The sequence below is a fragment of the Balaenoptera musculus genome, chromosome 11 (genome assembly GCF_009873245.2).
Source record: "Balaenoptera musculus isolate JJ_BM4_2016_0621 chromosome 11, mBalMus1.pri.v3, whole genome shotgun sequence".
Classification (NCBI taxonomy): Eukaryota; Metazoa; Chordata; class Mammalia; order Artiodactyla; family Balaenopteridae; genus Balaenoptera; species Balaenoptera musculus.
Window position 1 is genome coordinate 283110 of NC_045795.1, and position 26832 is coordinate 309941.

General features: G+C 44.5%; 1 protein-coding gene across 3 annotated transcripts in view; it reads right to left on the minus strand.

Moving 5' to 3' along the window:
• Positions 1–26832, minus strand: part of EXOC2 (exocyst complex component 2) — a 154814-nt gene that overhangs the window by 16125 nt on the left and 111857 nt on the right. For 2 of the 3 annotated variants that reach the window (XM_036869276.1, XM_036869277.1), the window contains exon 23: positions 17752–17893. In XM_036869276.1, coding sequence (XP_036725171.1) covers positions 17752–17893 — 142 coding nt within the window. Of the gene's footprint in view, positions 1–9878; positions 9986–17751; positions 17894–26832 lie in introns of those variants that run through there. The other variant, XM_036869278.1, reaches the window with a different exon arrangement.

Consider the following 26832-nt stretch of genomic DNA (forward strand, 5'->3'; position numbering starts at 1 on the left):
ATTTGAATAAAGACGGTATAGCAGGACAGAATATTGCTGAGGCTAAATACATTTGCTTTCAAAATACGATTTTTCTAGCTACATCCTAAAGCAAAAAGCTTGCTCCAAATAATAGAACACTCAACACTTACTGAACGCGCGCTGTGCCAGATACCTAGGAAGACGCTCGGCTTATCAGAACGTATGAACACTCAGCAAATGTGCTGCCTTCAGCTTCGGCTTCAACGGCAGCGGGTCATGAATGCTGACTTGACGGGACTAGCTGCAACGCGAGCACGTGCACAGGAAGAATAAAGCAAACTGACAAGAGCGACTTTACTGTGATGCAGTAGTTAAGTGTTTGTAGGAAGGTTCCTGCCCCACAGCTTCCCATGTTATTTAGACACAGAATGAGAGCAGCTTCTAAGTATTCACAATAGTATCTCCTCGACGCTCTGAACGTGAAATTAGGATGTGTCATGATATTTGACCAAAAAAGTGCCCCCAACCACGCAGCATCAGTCCAGGCCGTCACTGAGCAGTTCACCCAGTGGCCCAGGTGAGAATTCCCCACGGAGAAGGCAGAGCCCAGCGCTTCTGGGCAAGAGCCTCTGGGCCCCTCGCAGGGTGGGCTTCTCGTAAGGGGGCCTGGACCTCAGAACATCTTTGCCAACAATGGTCTTGTTTTTCATACAACGAAGTGGAAAAGAAGTCTCTTTTCTTGCTCTATTTGTCAGTTACTTGTTTTAATCAAATAGGGAGGACACTTAATTTTGGAATAACTAGTAAAAATTTTTACTGAGTGTCTATTACTATTACATGCCAGACTCTATTCCATGTGCTGGGGACACGGAGTGACCTCAAGAACAAACCCACGAAAAACAAAGGCCCCCTCCTCACAGGGCTTACACACCACTGGGGACGCACCCAGATTGGAAAACATGGCCACCTTCCACAGGAGAGAGCCTCACTTCATCTCTGAAATAGCCCCCAAGAAAGCAAGTGCCTGAAACAGAACTGTTTGGCAGCAATAAAACAGAGGGCTTCTGTGTGATGAGAACCCTCAGCGCTGTTTGTGGAGAAATCGCCCCGACAGGCGGAAAGGAAGCAGCGCTCCCATGTGCCAATCCCAGCTACAGCCTGTAACAGCTGATGCATACGGGGACACAGAACGACGTGGATTTAAAGCCTGGCTGGAAAGCCAGTTAATTCACTGAAACTTCAGGTTTTCCTTGAAGTATGGGAAAATGCTCATTCCATTAAAAAGCGTTACACAGGCAGATGGGAGTCTTCTTATAATAGTTTGGCAAACTGCTAGGCAGACCTCTCGAGAGAATGTCCACATTAAAGAACAGAACAGTGAACAATTTTGAATTGATCAAGCCTACATTCTTAATTTATTTTGAAAAAATTAATTGCTCATTGTAAGGAATTAAGATACAGAAGTGTAAGTTTCCTAATAACAAATACAAGCCCAATAAGCTTTCCCTTTATCCTTCTCCCTAGTTTGGTGTGTATTCTTCCAGATGTTTTCCAACGAATATAAATTTTTTCCCCTAAGAAATGAGATTACAGTACACATTCTTTTCTTGAAACTTGCTTGCTTCCTTCCATGATGTACCACACACACTCTTCCATGCCAGTGTGCACACACTGACCTTATAGTTTTCAATGGCTGCCTGGTATTCTACAGCACAGATCTGCTATAAGGTATTTATCTTCTTATTTATTCTGATTTATTTGTTTTATTTTTCACTTTATTCTATTTATTCATAACTTACTCTCCTACCACTCGACAGTCCTGTTGCCTTTCAGTATCGACCATCATAAATAACGACACAACCATAACAGACCTTGTATTCTCGTAGAATAACTGACTTAAGACACCTTGTAGAAGTGGAACTGCTGAGTCAAAGGTTTTGGGTTTTGACTGGTTCTGCCAACCTGTCATTGAAAAGGCTATTCAAGATTAAACCCCTGCTTCTTCATGCCTTTCTACTTTCTTAACTTGGATTCTCTAATTACTATAATTAATAATAACCATAATACATGCTCCTCAACTATGACGATGACAAAACTTTCCATTAAAACACTAGAAGAAGAATTCAAGCGAAATGCAAAGGTCAAAGGAAATTTACTGTGTTGCACAAGATTTATACTCAATCTGACTGTATAAAGAGTATCTGAGAAAGAGCTGGACAGAAAGACAGTGCGTGTACAGAAAACACAGGTACCCCCCTGACCTGTACCAGGAACACAAGCTTTCCTCCGAAGCATTTCCTGTCACATCCTCCAAACACAGACTAGTCTCAAGGTGCCCTGCCTCATGTTGTTTTGAAACACAATACTCAGTCAGTAATAAAAGCAATCTAACTCTGGAAACTCTGGAGATACTACCTACTTTATAAACCACATTTCCTGTTTTTAACCCTTATGCCCTAAATCAGTTACCAGTCCTAGTCTACAGATAAAAATAGATTGAAAAATACTATAAATATCCCACAGTGTACTTTTTTTTTGGTCAAACTGAAACAATACATGAAAGAACTTTGGGGTATTTTTTTTTTCAAGTAAATTATCTATTCAATGACAGTGTGAAGATACATTATTGAAATTACTGCCTATTAAAAAAAAGGCAACCAGAATGGTATCAATACTGTTGGACAGATTAAAAAGGCCTGAACATTCTGCAACAAAATCAGCTTTTGTTGGAACAGAGAACGGGCTTTTAGGTCCAAGTCTTTATGTTTTAGTTCGTGCTTTCTTAAATTAATGACCTTTTCTAAATTGATAAATGTCTTCTGACATGTATAGGATTTTTAAATGAATAACTGGGGTGGAAAGGACACCCTTCACGTGTAGTATATGAACGAATGACATGACCTCTACAGTTTTCTATTTTCCTTCTCAGAATCCTTTTTTTTTTTTTTTGCTTTAATTAATGTATCTCCTAGCTTTTAAATATGAATAAGAAAACTTTTCCCTATGAAGACAAAATATCACCAGCAGTGAAAATAACAGTAAAATTATTTCATGGCTTATTTTTACCATTTGTAAGAAAGGATTTATATTCGTAAGAGTTTAGCCTTCATAAACTTCAGAGATAAGGAGCTTTGAAGAGTCCAATATGGGTAAGGAAATCACAACTTCTCCCACTTCAAAGTTAAAGTCTGATGTGTAAAACTACATGAATTATGTAGTCTATGAATTATACTAACCTAAACTATTACAGAACACTTTATACATTTAGCATGAAATATCAGTTTCAACATTGATACACTGAATTTTAGACTTAAAGGTATAAAAATTTGATTTAACATTAACATAAATCAAATTCCTTTGTTTCAATTTCTTCTTTTGGCAGAGAAAAATTGTTTTCATTAGAAGGCAACTTCAGTTAGAAAAGTGAAAGTGACAAGAAAGCAGAACTCATTCTACGTATGCAAATGTGTTTCACACTGTGAGGTGCTACAGTTGTATATAATACTCCATAAAGGTCTGTAGTACTGATAGCTCCAAATTTCAAAATCTCTAGGAGTATTTTATTTCCCCCAAGAATTACTTCAGTGGAATCAAACTTAATAAATGCTTATGAGAGAAGCCAGGCCGAAGAACGTGGCTCTGGAGCCCGACAGCTTGGTTCAGGACTGCGGCCCCACTACTTAGCCCGTGGCCGTGGATGGACACGCGTGGCCGCTGCAGGTGGCTCGGCCCCCAGCAGCCCCGCCTCTGACGCTGGAGCCATCAAGGTGGAGCAGAGCACCGAGTCCCGGTCTCAGTACAGGGCTCCACCCACAGAGGGAGAGGCGAAATCCAATTAGGGTAAGTTTCTGCCACTGAACCAAAGGAAAGACCTTGGAATCAAAAACAGTGGAGTTGGAATAAAATGGAAGGCAGAAAAAACAGGAAAGCCAAGAGTTAACTTGGATTTTAGTCTTCATTTACACTATAATGGGTCTTCTAAGTCAGCACTTGGAGAAGCCTAATTGTGAGGGAGGGACCCACAGGCCTGGCCCGCACCTGCGGGAGCGATGGAGACCCAGCAGGCGGGGCAGCAGGTGGAGGCCGGGGAGACATCAGCTTGCACCCCTGGGCGAGCCCGGCTCCCAGACTCCCGCAGGGATGTCTGCAAAGCCACAGGGGGCTCCCTCCATTGACAGGATGTTGTTTCTCTGACTCTAGAGCAAAATCTTCACTCCAACATCTCAGATCCATATCATTTTTTCTCTTGAAAATTTTACTGACAATTGCTCAGCTGCTCTTCCATCTTCACTGCCAAAGCTTGCTGTTACCACTCTACTGAATTCGTTGCTTAGGGCCCGGTAACAGGTTTGTGCAGATTCTTTATCCCAAGATGAACGCAATCCTTTATTCTTCCCAGTATCTTTATCATTCATGACTATGAATCTCCCAAGCCTGCGATGCTCTGAGATGGTCCCGAATCAGCCACTGCCGGTCCAGGGAAAGGCAGGCCGGACACGCCCCGGCCTCCTGGCAGCCTCTGCCCGTCTCTGCAGCCGGGGAGCCCGGGAGGCTGGGGTCGGTGGGCCGCGCTCGGCAGAGAGGAAGATGCACCTCAGACAGAGGAAGGCGGAAAGCGCTTTCTAATCCAACTATTTACAAACGGTAGGACATACAAAGTTACACGGTACGGTCGCCCCTCTGGTCTGACCCATTTCCTCACCCCCCGCACCTCTCCAGTCAGAAGACGAAGTTAGACTGTGGAGAGGGAACTGGGCCGAAGACACAGCTGTACTGCTCTGAACAAGCCGCAGACTTTTCTTACTCTCCAAGTTTAAAACATCTGCCCAACAGGGAAAATAGTGTCTTAGGCCAATGGGGCTGTGGGGAGGGGGGTCACTCAGGCGTCTCAGCTCTCGGAGGCCCCCCCTCAGCACAGGGCAGGGAGAGCAGGGAGAGCAGGGACCACGCGGCCCTCGGGCCCCGGCCTCCACGGGGCACGCCTGTCCTCCGCGGGCAGTGCAGGACCACCCCTCCCGGTGAGGAAAAGGGGACTCTGATGAACAGTCCATCACAGTCAATTTTTTTAAGCTTTACATTTAACCACACAAAAAGCATTTCTGAATTGAAATCAACGATTTAAAGGTCTGAGTCTGAGCTGGCTTTCAGAGCTGAGAAAGTACAGAGCGCCGCACAAAGATGTGAGTTTGGAAGAGGTGTCAAGTGGCCGTACTTGCTAATCATGACGTTCTGCTGTCGAGGTTTTTAAGTCTGCAAACAGGGCTTTTCTCCTCTTTTCAAAGGAAGTAGAACTCACACGTAGGGAAGCACGTAACTCCTGCGTACGACGCGATGCTGCGCGTGCCCCGCACACGCAGGCGACCGGCATCCCGAGGGAGACGCGCCAGGCCCGCCCGCGCCCCGCCCCTGTCGCGCCCATCCGCGGCAGCGCGCCACCAGCTGACCGCCGCCTCCCCTGGGCAAGGTGCTGGCTTTCACACAGGCGGAGGGACGAACTTCCACAGGAGGGGCACAGTTTGCGGCTCCCCTCGAGGTTGCGGCCTGGTTTCGTGTGGGAGGGTCTCCCTTGACGGGAAGAGCGCATCACGCTCACGCACCCACCCCGCTGCTGGCGGGCGGGCGGGCTCCGGAGCCGCTTCCAGCCCTCGGCTACCTCAGGCAGAGCTGCAGTGGAGGCTGCTGTCTGCAGAAACACCCACCCCGGCGCCCTGGGGTGGGGCTGGGTCCCTGCCAAGGTGCTCGGTTGCCCCGACGGCTCCGCCAGTCTTCCCACGTAGAGAGGAGAGCAGGGCCCTGAGTGCCACCACACCCCCCGCCGTCCACAGCAGTTTACCTGCCGTCTTGCTGGACGGTGGCCCACATATCCCAAAGCAGCACGTGCTCTAGTTTAAAGAAAGGGTTTCCACGCCTATTTTCCTTAGTATAAGATGAAAAAGCCACAGCACAAAGGGAAAAAAGAAAAGTCCAAGAATATACACCAATTTTTCTTTTCATTAATACAACCCGACCGTGCAGCGCAGGCGTGTTCATTCCTTTGACTTCCATCACATCTAAAGTCTCTGAAGGTGTCTTTGTGATTTCATGAGGCCTATCATCACACTCGTTCAATACACAAACCTGCTCAGACTGACACGCATTCCACGTGTAATCCTGAAGTCCTTATTACCGTAATCACAGGCTGTCACACCATTTCCAATCAGAAATGACAGCAACTGCAAAAATGAAAAATGCGTTTTCAAATACATCATGTGCATGAACCTACCTTGGTTGTCACTCAAACAGTTTGATTATTCGTATGAGATATTAACAGAAAATTGAAGTAAACTGATCCACAAGAAAACTCACACCCCAAGTAGACTTCCTGCACAACGCGAAGATTTTATTCGCGTTACCTTTCACTTGCTCCTAGGGAGAGGAGCTGCTTTGTCTTCCTCCAGCCACCTAACACCTAGCCTCAAACCGTCCCACTGTTGGCCTGTTTACACGGTGGAGACATGGGGGCTTTGCCCGATGAATCCCTTCACTGACAAACGACACAGAGAGACAAGTCCCAGTTTTGTCAACCAAGTGTCCTCGGCTTTAGGGCAGGGAAGCAGGTCTCTGAGCCCCTCCAGGCCTGTGGGTCTCCTTTCTACTGTGGACTCCCAGGAAACATCTGAGACGTCACTGTTTTAAAAACACACTCCCAAGTTTCCTACCGGAATGCGCAGAATGAGCAGCCGTCAACATGGCGGACTGTTAAGCTGCGCTCCAAGCGGTCAGGGGCGGTTGGCCTCTGCTGCCTGTTATTGAGGGAAGATGGTGATGGACGTTCTCGCCTGCTGTTGGGAGAGACACCGACAGAGACGGCGTTTCCAGCCCCGGCGGGACAGGCTAGAGGACGTGAAGCGTCCCGAGGCTGCTCTACGGTTCACTTTTCTCACGGAGCCCCAGAGGCGTGCACCCTCCTCTCCTGGACGAGAGCGAGCTTGGCAGGCTCTGGGTGCGCGGTACGCTCAGGCCGTGACGGTCAGTGTGGCGGAGGAATCCCTTAGGTTCTGTTAACCACTGACTAATACATCAAAGCACTTTTTTGTTAAGAAGTCGAAATACAACATTTAGAATCATCTGAACCTCAGCTTTCTATTGTGATAAATAATGTTTTAAGTAACTGGGAAAGTGAACACTTGCCACCATTTTCAGGTTAAAGCAACAATTCGGAGTTGTCTGCTCACTAGGCTACCAATGCACCCCATCCATCCAAACGCTGAGACCACGACAGCACTCCACTAAAACCCGCAGCTAATGCCGAGAGCAGAGGCATGAAAGTTCATCAGTGCTCTGTAGCCACCTCCTTCACCAGAACTAGGGGAATACGAGCCACGGCTTTGGTTCCGAGGAGGAATCAGGGTGGAGATTAACGTAGCTACAACGTCTAGGCTAAACCCACGGAAATGACGGCCCAATGCCCTGTCGGTCGAGCTGCCAGTGTCCCCAGCGTGGTGCCAGTGTGCTTGCTGGCTGGGCTGTGGCCAAACGGAGGGGCCGGCACAGCTGTCAGCTCACTGTGCCAGGGCACCGGGCCTCCACCGGCTCTCAGGTCGTGCCCCGAGTCGGAGACCAGAACAAAGGCAGACCCTCCAGCGCCCTCCCTTTAGAACTCCTCACACAGAACTCTCTGAAGACAAATACTTGTAAGTTCAGAGTGAGCATTAACCTCAAAGGTAGCCAGGGTCACAGGGAATAAAATAGCTGGGATGAAGAACGGAACGCCAAAATGGTAGGATACGTATGAGTATCCGTCACCTTGCTGTTTCCCACAGCACACACAGCTGTGAAGTGTGTAAATCAGTTTTAGAAGAAGACCCTTAGGTCATAATTAGACAAACAAAGTCAGGTGACGTGAGGAAACACAATCCCGAACACTGTCCACAGGACACACGCTCGTAATTACAGAGCCTCCATGCGGCTTTCCTACGGCCTCGCCGGCCAGAGGGGACGCAGCCCGCCACGAGCCGACGGGCAGGGACGTGATGTTAAGCAGCAGGCCAGCTGGTGCGACCTGAAGGGAAGCGACGGTACCAGTGGGACACAGGACCACCAGGTAAGGTGGTGCTTGTCCAATCATGGACAAGCAACGGACTTTTGGGTGCGATTTAACGAGAGTGAGAGGGATTACAAAAAAGCCAGGGGGCCCCTAGGAAGGACAGAGACATAATGTGGAAAGACCAGAAGAAAGTTAAGAGAGAGGAAGTTTTCCCATATTTCATATCATTTCATTCCCATCCAATGGCTGGTTCCACGTCTGGGAGGAGAAGGCACACACTGGGTGGGACAACTGGACCACAGAAAGCAGGGAAGGCCCGGGGCCCATGGGGGGCCACTCCCAGCCAGAGGGGGAACAGCTTGATTATTAAAACAACAGTGACTATGGCAATGGATTGAAACTCATGAAATATGCTCAAGCTATGAATTAATGAAGATAATTTAAAAATTTAAAAAACACCTTCTTCATCACCTTTAAAAAAAAAAAAACACAAGGGAACCAACTTATTCTGAAAACTCTAAATAAAGAGAAAAAGCAAACATTTATCCTGCTTTTCCTGTATGAAGTGTACTTCAGAGTAACTAAATAGTTGATGAAACTTTCTAGTTTTTAATTTCGTGCTCCAGCTACCAATCATTAGTTTGCCATCTCTAAGGAAACATGATCATGGCAACAATTACCCATGGTGCTAAAACCATTAGATGACAAGTTTATGACAAAATTTTAAAGGGTGGAGCAAGCTGATAACACTTGAATCCAGTTTTCAATCTTAACATCACAAACAGGGAGACAATCAAACGTGATGGACCTGCTGGTGGCAGAATACAAATTAAAACAAAATTGAACCTGAAACTGATAAAGCTTCTTTATTAACCACAAGTTCATAGGAAACACAAGGGACAGAGGAACATGTGAAATGACACCATGAGGAAACAATAAGAAAAATCCAGAAAGTGAGAATATCTATAGAACCATCTGATTTAGTCAACAAATAAGCTGAAGAGCGGGCCCTAGAGAAGGAAAAAAGAAAAAAACTTAAGAGACACAGCAAGTAAAAGCAACACACAGACCTCGACAGAATCCTGGTCTGAGCAAAGTATCTAAAATAAAGCTCTTACGAGAATGCTGGACACTGACGGGGTATTTGCTAAAATTAATGAATTATTATTTTTTCCAGATCTGATAATGATACTGAGGTTATGTTTTTAAAGAAATCGGTCCTTATCTGATCTGTGTGTAGATGGAATGATCCTTCGTCTGGAGGAGGGGGCAGAAGACTGGCCCTGCTGAAGCCGCCATGAGGTCAGGAGCTGCGCTTCCCTGCTCTATTGTGATAAATGTCTAGGAATGTCCAAAATAAGTTTAAACAATGGCCTTCGCAAAACAGCACGTTAGTTTACCCTGGTGCCGAAAAGCTATCAGTTTAAGACACAATAAAATAAATACTTCCAGCAGCTACAGCATGCAATGAAGAAAGTATGTAGGGCCACAGGTCCTGTCAAGGTTAATACATTTCACACTGAATACCATCAGAGCCAACATTTAGCTTTCCTGAAAAATGCTTGGCAGACAAACTGTAACCAAATGTCCGAAGCATCGTATAAACGGTTTCACAGCACTGACACTGATGCATGAAACTGCTTATAAAAAAGGAGAAAATGGCTGGGAAAAAAGTGAAGTTAAATGATGAAAGTGTGATTTAAAAAAAGATGACTGACTAGGACCATCCTCTTTTGAAAAATGTAAAATTGCTTTTCTCTTAAAAATAGATGAAATACAAGTTTATTAATATCTACCTGACAGTATGTTTTAAATGAAATTAAGAAAAACATTCCAAGGAATTGATAAAACTACTCCTTCTGAGAAGTTCAGTACCGGGAAAGACTACTGACTTGGATGTCTCTCTTCAAAGGTGGAGTTCGCGCGACTGGCATCTGTTTCGATGAGAAGCAGATGCGATAGGGTGCCAAAGTACCCCATGACCAGGGCGCAGGAAACCTGTGGAAGACAGGCACGAGAGGACAGCCGTGTCACTGGGTGTTACCACCTGTGTTCCACATTCGAGAAGAGATTTCTAGAGTGTCCAACAAACAGCACCAAGAATATGATGCTCGTAAAGGCACCCTCAGAATTCTGCAAGCCTCAGTCTTCAGAATAATTCTGGAAAGGTGAAATGACATTCAGAGACCTTTGGTGTTAGGATTTTCTCATTTTATACATAGATATAAAATTTTATAATATTCTAATTATTTCTTAATGGGTAGTCCACATGTTATTTTTGGTAACCGTTTTCTTATGTAATCAACCGAAGTTCTCTTCTTTAACATTAGCTGAATTAAGAGACAATTCAATCCGACATTCTGTTGAAAATACCTACCAGGGTAAAAATTAAACTGTAAATTAGTATTTTACTTGCTTGAGTAATTTCCGCCAAGGTGTTTCTCATTCACCAACCAACTGATGGACCAAGTCTGTCAGGGAAGGATCTCCCTGGGCTGGGCACCCCCGAGGGCTGCGGACACGGAGCGGGGGGGCGGCCTGGGGGCCTGGAGACAGTGGGGTGGGGCTGAAGGGGAGCGTGGGAGGGGGCGAGGGCCTGAGGGCTGGGCACCCCCCCTCCAGAAACCAGAGGTGGGCTGTGGGCTGCGGAGGGAAAGACGTCTTGGAGTCCCCTCCTTTTCTACAGACCGTCTCTGTAACTGACCCTTGAACCGCTGGCCGCGGTTATTTTATTTGCAGTAGGAATTAATATTTAGATTCTGAAGTAATTCTGCTTCCTCGTTTATTAATGGGACAAAACAAGTTTTTTGTTTGCTGAAATCAGCTCCTATCTCTTGTCCGCACACCCAGAGCCAGCCACCTCTCGCTGGAAGTTCACATCTGGTGCTTTTAAGGAGAATGGCGTCTCCCCGCCCTTCTGGTTTGGGTGGGGCTTCCCAGAGGGAGGGACAGCCTTCGTCCACCTTTGGCGGGGTCAGCAGCGCATGGGGGTTTGTCCCCTGCTTCTTCGCTACCCCTGCCTGTGGGAGGTGGCGAGCAGGCAGAGGGGCTGCTTCTCGGAGGGGCTGGGCAAGGGGTCTGGGCTCTCACTCTGACCCTCCGGCACCGGCCTTCTCACCTACTGACTCTTGCGTCTTATTCTTCAGTCGGTTCGAAATTTGGACAGAGAAGAAGACTGTTATTCATCGGGATTCCCCAGGCCCCAAGATTCAGACGGTGTTTTTCTTTCTTTCCCTCTGAGCAGGCGGAGGTAGCGATGGGGCCAGAGTCCCTTCTTTCCCCTCCTCCCTGATACTGGACACGACGACTCATCTATCAGGAGGATCCAGAAAGCAGGATCCCAACAGCCCTGTCCCAGCATTTAGTAAACTCCCCGAGAACTTTCAGAGAAAGATTTTCCCTACGCGTGGTTACAGTCTAACAACTAACGAGATGAATGTTGAAATGGAGGTGCTGATCTGCTGAGATAAACGGCAGGCAGCCTGGCCACTACCTCAGCGTTCTTCATGCTGACCAAGTGCAATTAGCTCGCTGAAATACAAGGATCCCGTTAAAATCACAAGAGTATTAGGAGAAAAGTGTTGGGGGAAGAAAACATACAATAGCCCATCAAGATACTCTTCGCATGGCCGTGGAAATATATTTTCTTTAGGAAACTGCAAAGAAACGATGATAACTTAAAGAAAATAAGAGATGATTAGACGGTCAATGAACAGCACAGAAGTTATTTTTCACATTCCCTCCTCCCCCAATAATGCACTGGATTTTAACTTTAAAGGATAAAAAAAAAAATCTCAAGGCCTCCAAGATGATATAATTTTAAAAAATAAATGGATATAAAAATCACAAGAGAACGACGGATCTATTTTAGTTTTTTTGCCACCCCATGCTGTGATCTTTTTCACCAAAACACCTGCCCTCACACATACCGCCAACCACCCCATAACAAACAGAGAAGCATGCACCACAGGTACAGACGCCAAGGTTACGACGTGGTCTCGGGAGCTGCCCTGGGGGTGCTGGTGCCAGGGCTCCCCAGAAGGGCGGGGAGCAGCGCTGGTCCCTCCTGAGTCCCGCCCTGCTCTCCTTGGTGCCACTGGGAGCAGGCCACACGACTGAGGGGGACACGGGTGCATCCCAACCCCCCCGGGTCACAGCCACCACCTCACCTCACACGCAGCACCATCCTCAGCTTCGCTACCACATTTTAACCTTGGAAGCAGGAACAACTCGGGAAACGTGTAGAGTGCCTCGGATGTAACAGACTTGATAATACTGGCTGAATTTGTGAATGAAAAGCAAATCCTCTATCTGCCCATGAGAGGAACATTTTATTACAGACGTTGAGTCAGTAGTCTCAGTATTCCAAACACTGGATCTGACACATGATTGACGTGGAACTCGTTCTGCTCCGGTTCCAGGCATCCCACACAAGCAGTCGGCCGCCCACGCTAACACCCGGCACTCCACTCACTCCCATCACCGATGACATAAATGTCTTCCCTCCTCCTGATAATGTCAATGACTACAATTAATAAAAAAGTCTTTTGAGTTAAAAATCAGCTAAGTACTTTACCTTTATAAAAATGGTTAATTTTAAATTCATTTATTAAGTATCTTTAGGAATATATATAAACTTAAATGCCTTTTAGATAGAACACCAATATTTAAGAGAAAATTTTAAGAAAGATTATTTTTCTTATTTAATATGTTTTAAAGATATGAACTTCCATGTGTATCCGTAAATGAAGACTAAGACTATTCTCAGTTTAGCTAAAACCTATCAAATGCAAATACTCAGAGCTCTTAATAACTGCAGATAAGAATAACGACACAGTCAGTTAAGTGACTCAGAACTAACCAGAATAATCTTTCCTGACATATATACAAATAAAGAGGTGATAATTTAAATATCCAACTGTCAGGTTAAAAAAGCATAGTTATGGCTTTAACGAATATCTCTTCTTGAATCGTGAAATTAATCAACAGGATTTTTTAAAAAAAATCACCACAAACAGTATCAGAAACTAAATTTATTGCTAAGTACAGCAATAAACAATCGGTTACCTACGTGATTTGTAAAATTCAGTTTTGGATGAAATTTTGGAGATGAAAATTCTAAAGATAACACTAAAGTTGTTAACTGAAATTATTTTGGAAGACTGAAGTCAAACTATTTTGGCTGTTCACCTTACACGAGGTCTCAAAACTTCAGTCATCTTTAAAGAAACTAAAAATCACTATATGACTATGCGAGACTGAGGTTCAGTTGGGGATCACGAAGTCAAAGCTACACCAAGAACAGAACTAAATACAGTTTATAAAAGTGAAACCAAAACCAACAATTTCTAAGAGGCTTTGGAACCAGAGAAATGGTAAATGAATGGCTGACAAAGCAGTGGTGTGTGCGTCTGCTCAGGAAGTTTATCTGAAAGACAGAGCCACAGGCCTCAATGCCACAAGGCCAGCAGAAGCTTAATTTTGTATAAAAAGTGGCCCCGATAATGATGACATCATTTTGTATCCATCATCACTCACACTGAGGGCTGGGAAGATGGGAAGTGGCAGAGAAAGGACCCCAGGTCCCTTCAAGGCAGTATCTGGACAGTCTGAGTCAGTCACCCACCTGGAGGCAATGGGACCCAAGACCCTAAGAGCCTGGCACTGCCCTTCCCACACCCTCGTCCTCACAAGGATTGAGCAAAACACACCTCAACTGTCCCTGAAGAGCACAGCGGCGCTGCGCAGAACTGCTAACGTGTCAGGTATCCCTGACACGCATGTTTTAATTCAAACGCAATTGCTCGAGATTTAGGGATTGCACGAAGCTTCCACAGGAGGCAAGTGCTATAACATGCTCACTTCAGTTAAACAAATACGAACACCCACTGTGTACTATTTATTAAAAAGTGAACAAGGAGATTAATGGAAACGAGAACATCACGATTTACTTTCCTATCGGAAAAACAACCGAGAAAAATCACTGTGAACCACAGAGCAAGTACTCGGAAGATAAACTGAGGCTGTAACCTGTGAACTCCCACCCTCAGCTCGCAGCACAGGAGCCGGGGGCACAGTGACCGCCGACGTGCAGGACTCAAGAGAAGGCCGGTGGCACGGGGGGCGGGGGGCAGGGAAGCCCCCGGAGGAGGCACGGGAAGGGCAGGGAGCAGGACAACAGCGGCAGCGCCCGCCCCAGAGGGTAGGTCTGAGCCGGAGGCGAGGGGTGGCCTGAGGGTTGAGCAGGGGAGCGGCGGGCGGGCCTGGCAAACAGGCGGGCGGCCGGGAACAGGAAGACAGGTGCGGGCTCAGGCGACACGGGGCGTCCTGGTAGGAGCTGAGGGTGGTGGCCACAGAACCAGGGCACAGAGAGGAGCGGGAGCCCCGGCTGAGCTGGCTGGTGAGGAGGGCGCGGAACGTCCCGGGGGAGTGCATTTGTCTACGCGGGAGGGAGACCTGAAGCTCAGAGCAGAGATCAGCCTGCGGACGTGGACACTGGAGGCACCAGCCACTCCTGCCAGTGGAGGAAACCACGCAGAGTCCGAGGAAAGGCTAGCAAGCCCAGAGGAAGCCAGCGTCCTGGGGACGCCAGGGTGCAAGGCTAGGCAGGGGAAGGAGACTGAGGGCCGCCCAGCAGCAGTGGGACCACAGGGGCCGCAGGAGGGCCGTCTCTCCCGGGGAGAGAGAGCAGCCCGGGAGCATTCCGATCACGGAGCACAAAAGCGAGCACGTCCACGGATCCAGCCACGGCACAGAGGTGGAGTCGCAGGGGTGCCGGAGATGTCGGGAGGACACGAGAGGACATGGGACCTCACATGGAATCGCTGAGGAACCACTCAGCCGACTTTCTGAAGCTGGGCTGTAAAGAGGAGTGTGACGGGGCTGTGAGTACAGTTAGGGGGACCAGAGCTTAGGGTTCAGTGCCTGATGTCCTAGCCACCCCTCCCCAACCCTCAGGAGGTAATAAGTAATTTGTCTGTCTTAGGATACTTGAAATTTAGAAAATGGTAGTGAGTATTAAGTGATAATCATAGGCGAGGCACAGGTGTTATAGGCACACAAATGACTGAAACTGTTTGCAAGGAGTTAAAACATTTAGGATGTGCATGTGTACATACGTATGTGCGAGTGTGTGCACACGTGTGCGCGTGTGCAAGGCCTGCTGTATAACGACTCCTTCATTTGTGAACTGGGGATTGGTTTACTGCACAAGAGCTCGGTGCAGCAGGGCCCATGTGAGGTAATTCATACATGTCACAGGGGAAGGAGAGAGGCCCCCAAGGGGAAGCAATAGCCAGGCTGGTCTGCAGAGGCTAGGGGCCAAGCACACACCACAGCTGACTACTGGGTATTGTTTCCTTGAGGAGAAAATGGAGAGATTTTATTGAAAAACATTCTGCGATCTGATCCTTGGAATTCTGAACCTCTCAGTCACTGCTCTATAAAACACTTAAATGACGAGAAGTCTGGGAATGTGAAAGAAATCTCCTCACATCTTTGTTTAAAAATTTCCCCAAAACAGGGGAATAAAAAACAGATACAGAAATGCATCTATTACGTTTGTGTACTGAAGAGTTACAAGAGATTAAAAGGACCCCAAACAGCCCTGCTCACACAGGGGAGCTTCCTGGGAAAGCACCTGAGTGGGAGGGGCCCCGAGCGGAGCAGGTGCGGGCCCCCTGGGAGTGAGCCGGGGGGGGGGCAGCGAGGACACGGGCATGGCTCCGTGGGAGCTGCAAGGGGTCCCCAGTTACTGAACAAGTCTTCACGAGCAGGCACCACGCACCATGCAGGAGTCTAGACAAGGGAGACATAGAACCTGGGAGGCAAGATCCTCTGCTTGTGAATTTGCAAATTCGTGCTAAACTTTTGTGGTGGCATGTCTCACCTGAACTGATAAGGATCTTGTTATCACTCCTAATCTAATATTCACCTATTTCTCTGCAGGGATCTCTATCGGGAATATAACATAATATGTGGTATGTGCACTATGTTACCTTCCTAAAGTCCAAAGATATTGAAACTCCCAAAGTCATCTAGCCTGCGAGTTTTGAAAAGGATGGTAGATCAAAAGTTCCAGAGGCTGCTGAGTTCAAAAGTTCCAGAGGTCTGTTCACGTGGAGTCAGGAACCCGGCTTACACAGAAGGTGCATTTCATCACCCACCTTGGATAACTGACCACTACCCACGACCTCACGGATTTGGCTTTAAGAAGCTCAACCAACATAAAGGCAGGTGCTGGAACCACACGTACAGCCTTCTCCCTTGCAGGTAATTACCTTACACATAAAATACCCGTAATTCCCGCGGTTAAATCTAAAACGCCATGCCTGCTCTCCACTGGCCGTGTCACCTCTGCAGGGTGGACGGCTGGTGTCCTGATATTTAAGTAGAGGCCTGAGGACAAAAGGATGCATGAGGGAGAATTACTGTCTAAGCACAGGGAAGGCCCTGGGGGAGGATGTGGGAAGTCTGGGCCACAAGAGGCCCAGTGTGCTGGAGGCGGCTGGAGGGGCCGCAGGGGGCGGGTGCCGGACTCAGCGCTGCCCGCTCTGCGGATTTTACCGCGAGTGAGCAGGAAGATGCTGCAAAAATTTTAAGCAAGTTACTGATAGGCTCTGACTTAAACTGTAAAAGGATATATTTGGGATGTGAACTGTAATCCAGTTTGGACAGAGAAAAACATGGGTACACAAGAGTAATGGCGTGACAGGAAAAAGATCAATTATGGTCAGCCGTAGGCAGAAGGCTCGTACGTCTATAATGACGGTGATTTCAGGAATTAAATACCTGCAGTCACATAAAATATTACTGATTTAATGATTCTGGCTCTTAACTTAGAATTTTGGCATTACTGTATTGTTACCCCTAATATGAAAAATAACAATAAAAACCAAAGGTATTAAAGAATAAACAATGTTATCACCATCTAATGAAAGCATCACACAACAAAAATGACAGGTGGTCACAACGATTAGTTGAAAGAATGAAGGTAACAACCTGCCAGCAGGTCACCGGTACAGCCACACTCGCCTCGAAGAACCGACATCTAATATGAACAGAACCACTTCCACGTCACGCTACATCGACATAACGATGTCAGTAGGTTGCTTGGCTTTATGTATTCTACAGTACTTCATACAAAGAAACAACTATTTGATCAATCAGAAAGTTTATTTCATTCAACAAGCAATAGTTAGTTCTAAAATATGTATTAGGAAGTGATTTAAGTGACTTTCATTTGATGTCAAAACGATAATACTGGAACTGTCAGTCATCCTTCTCCAGTTGAATTTTCTTTGCTAAATTATTATAATAATCTTACTCCCATACGTTTTCCTTGTATCTTTCACCTTTTTGGCATCAGTAATTGGGTCTTCCAAAGAAATGACCAAACGTCTTAAGTAAATTTTTTGATGAAGGTTGCAAGGTCATTGCATAAAACTGTCACTCACAGTCTATTATTTCTATGCAGTAAAGAAATATCATAGGAAGCAAGTGTGCGTTACTGAGATGATCACACATTATGAGGTGTAATTAATTATTCTCTGGAACTTAAGAATATCTTTAACCATTTTAAGTACTAATAACCCCAAGCTATCAAAAAATGGGTAAGCTAATAAAAATTTATATCAACCCCTCAGTAAATATGAAAAAAAAATGGGAATAAAAAGAAAAGCATCTTAAGCCTGTATTGAGAAAAGGAAATCCGTATTTACCCCTCCGGATGCATCTGGAGACTTCAGTAACCTCAAACCACCCACCTGTTGGGGGCAGGCAGTCCTTCCAGTCGAAGTAGCCTGCGTAAATTCCAGGTTCTAAGGAGCCAACGATGGGGTCTGCCTTCAATTCAATGTAGTTTTCAAAGAGTCTTTGGTCCAACTCTTTCAGTGAGGCCATGCTAACCTATAAACACAAATAAGAGTAATTATGAGCTGTCTGCTTGAGGGTGAAGAAAAAAGTAAAACAATGTAAATAAATACTTCAGTAGATTTTAACAGTTTTTACCAACTTCCTACAAAAAGGCAAGATTTTTATTTTACTTTCAGTAATAAGGACCACTCTAGTGCAGCTGTGTAACAAGATAAGAATTAGTCTTCTGTACAGACCAGGGGCCGTCTTCACAAGAAGGTCAGCCCACATGAACTAGTTCTTGCTGGAAGAGCGGGTCAGTGTCAGCCCTGTGTGTCCATGCCTGGTCTCACCAGCACCCAGGGGCCAAGGACTTGCAGAGGGGGTGGGCCGAGCCCTCAACATGGGAGGAGTGAGAATCTGGGGAGTGCAGGGTCGGGGCCGGCACTAGAGGCCATAGAGGTCGTAGACCGTACAATACAGCAAGAAAAGATACCAGGAAAAAAGAGCACAACTGTCCTTTCAATGCATACTATAAAGCTATCATAGTATATGTATAATTATAGTAATAATGAACACAATGTAATACTCAGTAAGAGACAGATCATCTCCCTGAAGATAACAGTTAAAACTACAAAGCCTCTGGGAAAAAGAAATTCAGGACATTGGAGCAGGTAAAGATTCTGACAGGATATGAAAGGCACTAAACATTTTTAAAAGTAGATAAACCTCATCAAAATTTAAAATTTCTACTCAAAGAATATATATCTGACAAAGATATACACAGATTTCTAACATCACTAATAGAAAGGTAAACAACCCAGTTAACAAATGAACAAGTGAACTGAACAGGCACTTCAAAAGAAGGTACCTGAATATGAACAGCTAAATGCATAAGAAAGATGCTTAACATCACTGTTTATCAGGGAACGTCAACGAAAGCCAGGAGATGGGCTAAAATAAAACAGAATGTGAAGTGGTAGTGAGCAAGTGGGGCACCCGGACACGCACACGCTGCTGGCTGAGTGTAAAGGAGATCCCCACTTGGGAATGCTCAGAGGTTCTATCAACTTATTCCATGACCAGCAATTCCACTTCTAGGTATATATGTAAGATAAGAGAGTACAAATGTCCACAGAAAGACTTTTACAGCAGTGCCCACAACAACTTTATTCATAAAGACGTAAAACTGGAAACAACCCAAAGCCCATTACCAAGAATGAGTAAGCAAAATACGTTACCTAAACTCTGCAATAAAAGAAATAAATTAGTAATAGACACACAATTTGGCTGAATCTCAGAAATGATTAGGTCTGAGCAACAGCAGCCAGACATAGAAGACTACAAATTGTCCGGTTCCACTTTACATGAAGTTCAAGAAACGGTGAAACTAACCTGTGCAGACAGAAGTCAGACAGTGGTGAGAGGGGTGCCCATGCAGGTGTCCCACTGCATGGGACGTGGCACAAGGAGAACATTTTATATTTTGATCTGGGTGGTGGGTACTGTGCAAAAAGTCACCAATCTATATACACTTAAGATTTGTATGTTTTACTGTACATAAAGTATACCTCAATTTAAGAAAAAACGTTGAAAATAAATGTATGCACAGATAGGTACCAGGCAAATGAAACAATGAGAATCAACGATACTCACCTCATACATTTTTTTGTGAGGATTCGAAATGATAAATTTATGAGCCTTGTGTTGCACATTTAAAATACATAATAAGGGCTTCCCTGGTGGCGCAGCGATTAAGAATCTGCCTGCCAGTGCAGGGGACACAGGTTCGAGCCCTGGTCCGGGAAGGTCCCACATGCCGCGGAGCAACTAAGCCCGTGCGCCACAACTACTGAGCCTGCGCTCCAGAGCCCGTGCTCCGCAACAAGAGAAGCCACCGCAATGAAGAGTAGCCCCCGCTCTCTGCAACTAGAGAAAGCCCGCCTGCAGCAATAAAGACCCAATGCAGCCAAAAATAAATAAAAATAAAATAAATAAATTTAAAAAAAAAACATAACAAATGCTAGCAGCTATGATTATTATTTTTCAAATGCCCTGTTCATACCATCTGAGAAGCACAGATGTCAGCTGAGTTCACCTGACCGTATTTGAAATGCAAGGATGGGGTCTGTCTATCACGAACCCACCACCTGAGAGTGATGGATGAAAGTTACGTGAAAAAAAACTCTGTTAGGAAGGAAACCACAGTCCAGTAGGGCAGACAGACGAGAAAACATTCGAAAGACAATGTTCACGGAATGTGGCTGACAAGGAAGCAGAGGGAGCAAGAGTGACCAGGGCACTGCTAAGGGGCTGAAAAGCTTCTCAGGGAAGGTGGGGCCGGACGGCTTCCAGGCCAGCCGTCTCTAATGGAAAAGGGGAAAAAAGGGTGCTAGTTCAACAGTTATGTAATTAGAAATAGGTGTTCTCACACAGGTTTGAGCTGTGCAGGTCCACGGATATGTGGATTTTTTTTGGTAGTAAATACTACCGTACTGTACGAACCCGCAGACGGGGAGGGTGGGTACGGAGGGCTGACTCAAAGTTACGCGACTGGGTGGAGGGTCAGCACCCTAACCCCAGTGCATACGTAGTTCAAGGTCAACTGTAGTTCAACAGCCAGTAATAACGTGGAGAAATACAGAGCGTGTTAGGAGGCAGCATTTTAGAGGCTTGTGATGATCTACCAGCTCTCTCTTCGGCAGCAACGTGCAGGTCAAGGTGCTCTGATGTCACATGTGGTCACGGGGGGGCACGTCCAGGAACAAAACGTGGATGGCGGATGCCCTGCTTCCCCGGTGTCTACACAGGGGTCTGTAGCTCACTCAAAATAGTTAACAAAACGTAAAATCATTTCATTGTTGTGATTTAATGTTTCCAACTTAAATTTTCTGCTTTACTATTTTAAAAACTTTTTGGAAGGAATACTTCTAAAAAAAAAAAAGTTTCTGAGAAAGAAAAAAATAGCAGGAAAAAAGCCCTGTTATTTTCATTTCAAAGATGACAGAAAGAGTACATTTAACTGAGCCAGCTCTATAGAAATAAACTCGTCAAACTATAAGCAGAATCTCTATGCAAGTGAATCTGGATTACTAGTTTCAGTCAAATTAATATATTTTTAATTCTTTACAAACAGATGGCTGGACAGTGAATTGACATTCCTTCATGTTACTGAACCATAACTTGTCAAATGTGGACAAAATAAATGCCAAGTAAATAGTTAATTTTAAAAAATAAACCTTTAATCCCTAGTAGAGGTGGCACTATTAAAACAAAAAAGCAAGCTGTGATATGACAGGACATGCTGTCACTCTGACACAGAAGGACCACCTAGGACTTGCTGTCAGGAGCCATTTCTCCTCATCTTCCTTCTGCCGTGGTTCTAACCTGTGACTGATTATGATCTATATATTCCCCAACTGTTCGTTTTCTGTGAATTTTTTTATAATCAAGTTAACCAGCTCACATCCCATTAATCAGGCTTCACCTGACTGCAAAAATCCCTCTCCGTTTACTTGACTATAGCTTGCAGCTGACGTGGCCACCTACAAAGAACCATCTGAGGGCCACTGGAAAGCACTTTACCACCACCATCTCCTACACTGGTATAATGTTTCAAATTGTACTATTCCAGAGTAAGTTAATCGTTTTTCCTGACTTAGTAACAAAAACCAAAAAGAGTTTCTGGAAATGAAAAACAACTTTAAACATAACAGAAGCAGCAGTGGATGAGAAGAGAGAGCTGAAGAAATATTCCTAATCATTACAGAGGATTTAAAGATGAGGGAAAAAACATGAAAGAAGAAGGTAAGAGACATGGAGAATATAAGGTCTGATATGATCCAACAGGAATTCTTGAAAGGAGAAAAGAGTGAACAGGGGAGAATTTTTGATGAGGTAATGGCTGAGAATTTTCCAGGACTGCTTAAAAGTATCAATCAGAGTCAAGGGAAAAAGGCAAAAAAAAAAAAAAAAAAAAAAAAAAAAAGTCATACCAAGAGACACATCATAGTTGAACTACAGAACGCTAGAGGTGAAGAAAATATCTAAAAAGTAGCCAAAGAGAGACTGTACTACATCTTTCTCAGTAATGGACAGATTAAAGACCACACAAACAAACAAAAGGAACAAATATGAACAATTCACACACTTGGTCTAACAGACACAAACAGAACGTGGTATTCAAAACTGAAGGACAATCTTTTCAAGCACGGTAGAATATTTTAGAAAACTCACCATGTATCATCTGCAAAGCAAGTTTCAACAAAGTTAAAAACATGATATTCTGACATCAGAACACTTAAGTCAGAAACCTCTAACAAAGAAAAAACTAACTCCCAATATGGAAACTAACTGCTCCCTCAATTTGGAAATTTAAAATCACACCTCTACATACTGGTGTGTCAAAGGAAAACACACAATTAAAATTAGAAAATACAAAGTGAACAATGAGAACACCATGTGTTAGCATGTGGCACACCACTAGAGAGAGGGAAATACATAGCCTTAAATGTTCATATGAAAAAGGAGAAAGGTTTGGAATCAGTGAGCTGTGTAAACAAAACAATTAAGCTCAGCACCCAAGTTACTGCCTCAGAAAACAAGGATGTGAAGAGAGATCAGTGAAGACAGAGGTTGGTTCTTGAAAAGATTCTGGCAAAGCTAATCGAAAGAAAGACTAAAATATTAAGCATGCAACATTAAGTATAAAAGGGGGTCAAAACTGTAGATGCAGTTGAGATTGCAAGAATATGGAACTATTATAAAACAGTTTTACGCCAATACATTTGAAAATTTAGGCAAAATGGACAAAGTCCAAGAAAAATACAGATGACCCAAATTAACAAGAGGAAACGGAAAGCCTGAGTGGTTCTTTAACCATTAAAGAAAATGAACCAGTCATTAAAAACCGTCTCACAAAGAAAATACAGCCCCAGAAAGTTTTACCAGAATTCTTCTAAATATTCAGATAACAAATACTATAATTCCAACTCTATATAAACTCTCAGAAGAAGAAAAAAGGAGACGCTCTAATTTATTTTACAAATTAGCATAACCTACATGCAGCAACATGGATAAACCTCAAAAACAGTACTGAGTAGAAAGAGGAGTCATAGAAAACTGCATGCCTATGATCCCACTGATGCTATTTAAAACTCAGAAACAGGTAATAGTAAACAACGTGTTAATCAGGAACCACGAAATGCAGACGTGACTCTCTACAAGGGGAGGGAGGTGATGCAAATGTGCACCGAGGGTCCTGATCACGATACTGCATTTCTTCAGCTGCAATTTCTTCTAATTCACATCTATCTACACAAGAGCTATTCCTCTGTAGGGATAAAACATTTCATACAGAAATATGTGAAAAGAATTTAGTCGAGAAAAGAAGCAAACCAACATTCAACTAGTCACAAAGCGAGGTGTCGAATGCGATTCCAGCCTCTGAAGGAAGCATCGCAAGAAGAGCAGAGGCCCTCACCCGTGCGTGCTTTGGGAGAACAGGGCAGGGCAGGGCCACGCCACAGGAGGCTCTCTGTGGGACGAGACACCTGTATCTGAGACGGGAGTTGAAGGATGATGCAGAGCGAAGGGACTTAGGGCACAGAGCGCCAGGGAGGGAGGCTCCTGCGAAAGCACAGTGGTCGGCGGATGAAGGGCCGGGCCTGAGCAGGAAGAGCAACCAGAGGGGTGGAGACGGATTCAGAGGGCGGCTCATCACCCGTCACGAGAGACGGAGGCCAGAACACCCCCAGGGCCCAGCTGGCCGACTGAGACAGGGCGCACAGAAAGGGGTTGGCATGAAGGAGGAGGGCCATTTTGGTTTGGACACAATGACCTGATATCCCAGGGGAACTTCCAGCGAAGACGTCTCGTAGGAAACAGATCCGAAGCCTAGGAACGGCCTGCAGGTTAAAGATCACGGGCACCACTGACAAAGGGACGGAAGGAGTAGATGAGATGAGACTGAGGAGGGCCCGGAGCGCCAGCGTGAGGACAGAACTGGGAAGAGGGGTGGGGTGAAAGACAACTCCAGTGGTTGAATTTTATCTGCCAGGGTTCAAGGTTTTGACTTCGGACCCCACATCCTGCCCAAGTGGTGAACCAATGGTTTTACTCACTTACACCCTGCACGTCCCCAACTTTCCAAACAGACTTTGAGCTTCTCTCTCATCTCTGAAACAACATTTCTATGTGAAAAAACAGCAGCACTACGTATAACGGCCAAGACTTGAGAGCACCCAAGTGCCCGCTGACAGATGAATGGAGAAAGAAGATGTGGTCTCTGTATACAATGGAATACTACTCAGTCATAAAAAGAATGAAATTCTACCATTTGCAGCAACACGGATGGACCTGGAGGGCATTATGCTTAGTGAAATAAGTCAGACAAATACCGGATGATATCACCTATATGGGGAATCTAAAAAAAGACAACAAACTAGTGACTGAAACAAAAAAGAAACAGACTCACAGATATAGAGAACAAACTAGTGGTTACCAGTGGGGGCGAGGGGAGAGGTACAAACTACTGGGTGTAAGATAGGCTCAAGTATACACTGTACAACACGGGGAATAGAGCCAGTATTTTGTAATAAGTGTAAATGGAGTTTAACTTTTAAAAGTTGTACTAAAGGGCTTCCCTGGTGGCGCAGTGGTTGAGAATCTGCCTGCCAATGCAGGGGACACGGGTTCGAGCCCTGGTCTGGGAAGATCCCACATGCCGCGGAGCAACTAGGCCCGTGAGCCACAATTACTGAGCCTGCGCGTCTGGAGCCTGTGCTCCGCAACAAGAGAGGCCGCGATAGTGAGAGGCCCGCGCACCGCGATGAAGAGTGGCCCCCGCTTGCCGCAACTAGAGAAAGCCCTCGCACAGAAACAGACACCCAACACAGCCATAAATAAAAAATAAATAAATAAAATAAAATAAATTAATTTAAAAAAAAAAAAAAAAAAGTTGTACTAAAAAACAAAGTTTTAACTAGAATAAATAAATAAAAAGAGCAGCAAAAAAAAAGAATTATATACAATTAAGTTAAAATAATCGAATATGTAAAATATGGTACCCATGGTTCAAGTGACTCAAAAACCTTTAAAACTGATTGCTGTAAAGGACCTTCCCTGGACATATTTAAAAAAAAATAACAAAAAACCTGTCCTTTCTCCGCCTCCATGTTGGAATACCTGAAAGAGATTTAGGGGCTTCAAATAAAACCTCAATCAAGCATTTAATGCCAGACTTTAATGGCCATTATGACTACATTCCTGAGTCTGTCAAAAATCTGTAATTATCCAAACTCTAAAATCAGATAATTCCTTTTAAAAGACTGGCACAGGTTAAAATATATGTAAAAAAAAAATTCCTTGGAATTATGTAATTACAGCTACCGCAATAAAATTATAAGCTAAGGTTTATTAACCATATAGCTCTGGTTTTCCTTTCTCAAAGGTCTCAAAGAATTAAGGATTTGTGGTTAACTTGGTGTGCACACTTAGAACGCAAAACTCTGTAAACAGTCAACGAGCATATGAAAAAAGTGTTAACCTACCAAGCAGGGAAAGGCATACAGATGAAAATACCATGAAAGAGTATGTTTACCTATCAAATTAGAAACTATAATCAGTGATGATGGCCAAATGTGGTGAGACCGGCTTCTGGAAAGCAATCTGGCAAACTCCACCAGGAGTCTTTGGAGTTGTAATTCCACTTCTAAGAATCCACTGTGAGGAAGTAAGAAATGTGACCAAAGACTATCTTCCCCTCTCAGTAACAACAACGAAAATAACCAGCAGGAAAAAAGTTAAAATCATAAAAATTAAAAAATGGTACATCTGCATTAACAAATATTATAAAGCCATAAAGCTCATCTTTACAAAGATAGTTAATAAAAATGGAAAAGCGCTCACAACAGAAGAGCCGATAGAAAAAGATACATTCAAGGTAAACAGAATTCGGGAAAATGTTCCATTTTTTTTTATATCATATATACACACAGGTATATGGCATATAAAAGACACTAATTACTATATATACTAAAATAAGACAGTGTTCATCTTTGGTGCATTATAGATGATATAAAAATTTTTTTTAGATTTTCAGTATTTCTCTTTTTAAAAAATGATAAATAGGTCTTACTTTTGTAATAAGGAAAAAAAAAATGCATGACTGGAAAAACATTTCCAAGACTTGAGGAAAACTCAAAGGTGCTGGCACTGCACATGGAAACGCACACAGCACTCAGAGTTGGCACTTGCTGTACGGGTTCCATACAGTACATCCACTGAAGGCCTACGATGGGGCCTATTTTAAAGAATGTAACTTGTAGGGAAAGAGGAGTTTGATACTCTGATCTGATAAATTTAATGTTTATTATTTAATGTTGTTTCATCAAGTCCGAAATGATATACATTAATCAACCGGCTTCATGTCCTATTCCTTTGGTGTGCTTTCATGGAAACAATTTTGTTCTTTATCTTAATATATGTATGCTGCTGGGCCAGAAAGCATTCTGGATTTAGCACGAGAAAACTTAATTTTGAGTCCTGCTTTGCTCTGCTGCTTATAGGTCAAGGCATTAACCTCTCCAAGCATTTTTCTGCATGAAAAAAATGGAGTTAATAATACTTTCCTTGATTACTTCACAGAGCTATTTTCATCAAATAAAACTGTGTATATAAAATCATTCTAGCTTTAAAGGATGAGTGATGATTAAATTTTAATAAACGCCTAACAAGCGTGATTATGCACGTACTGTTCCTATGTAAAAATTAATTCTACTCTCGAAGATGGAGACCGAGACAAAGGGAACTGAAAGGGCTGGCCATTTCTGTGCTGCTCCTGGTGGAGTAAGAAAGCAGAAGGAACTATGCCTGGAGGACCCTGGGCAAAGTCCCCACCTGCAGCCAGAAGGAGACCTGAGAGAGGTGGGGTCCGCCTGGTAGAAGCACACCAGGCAGAAGCCCTCGGTGAGCACTTCCCTCTGAGAGCAGAG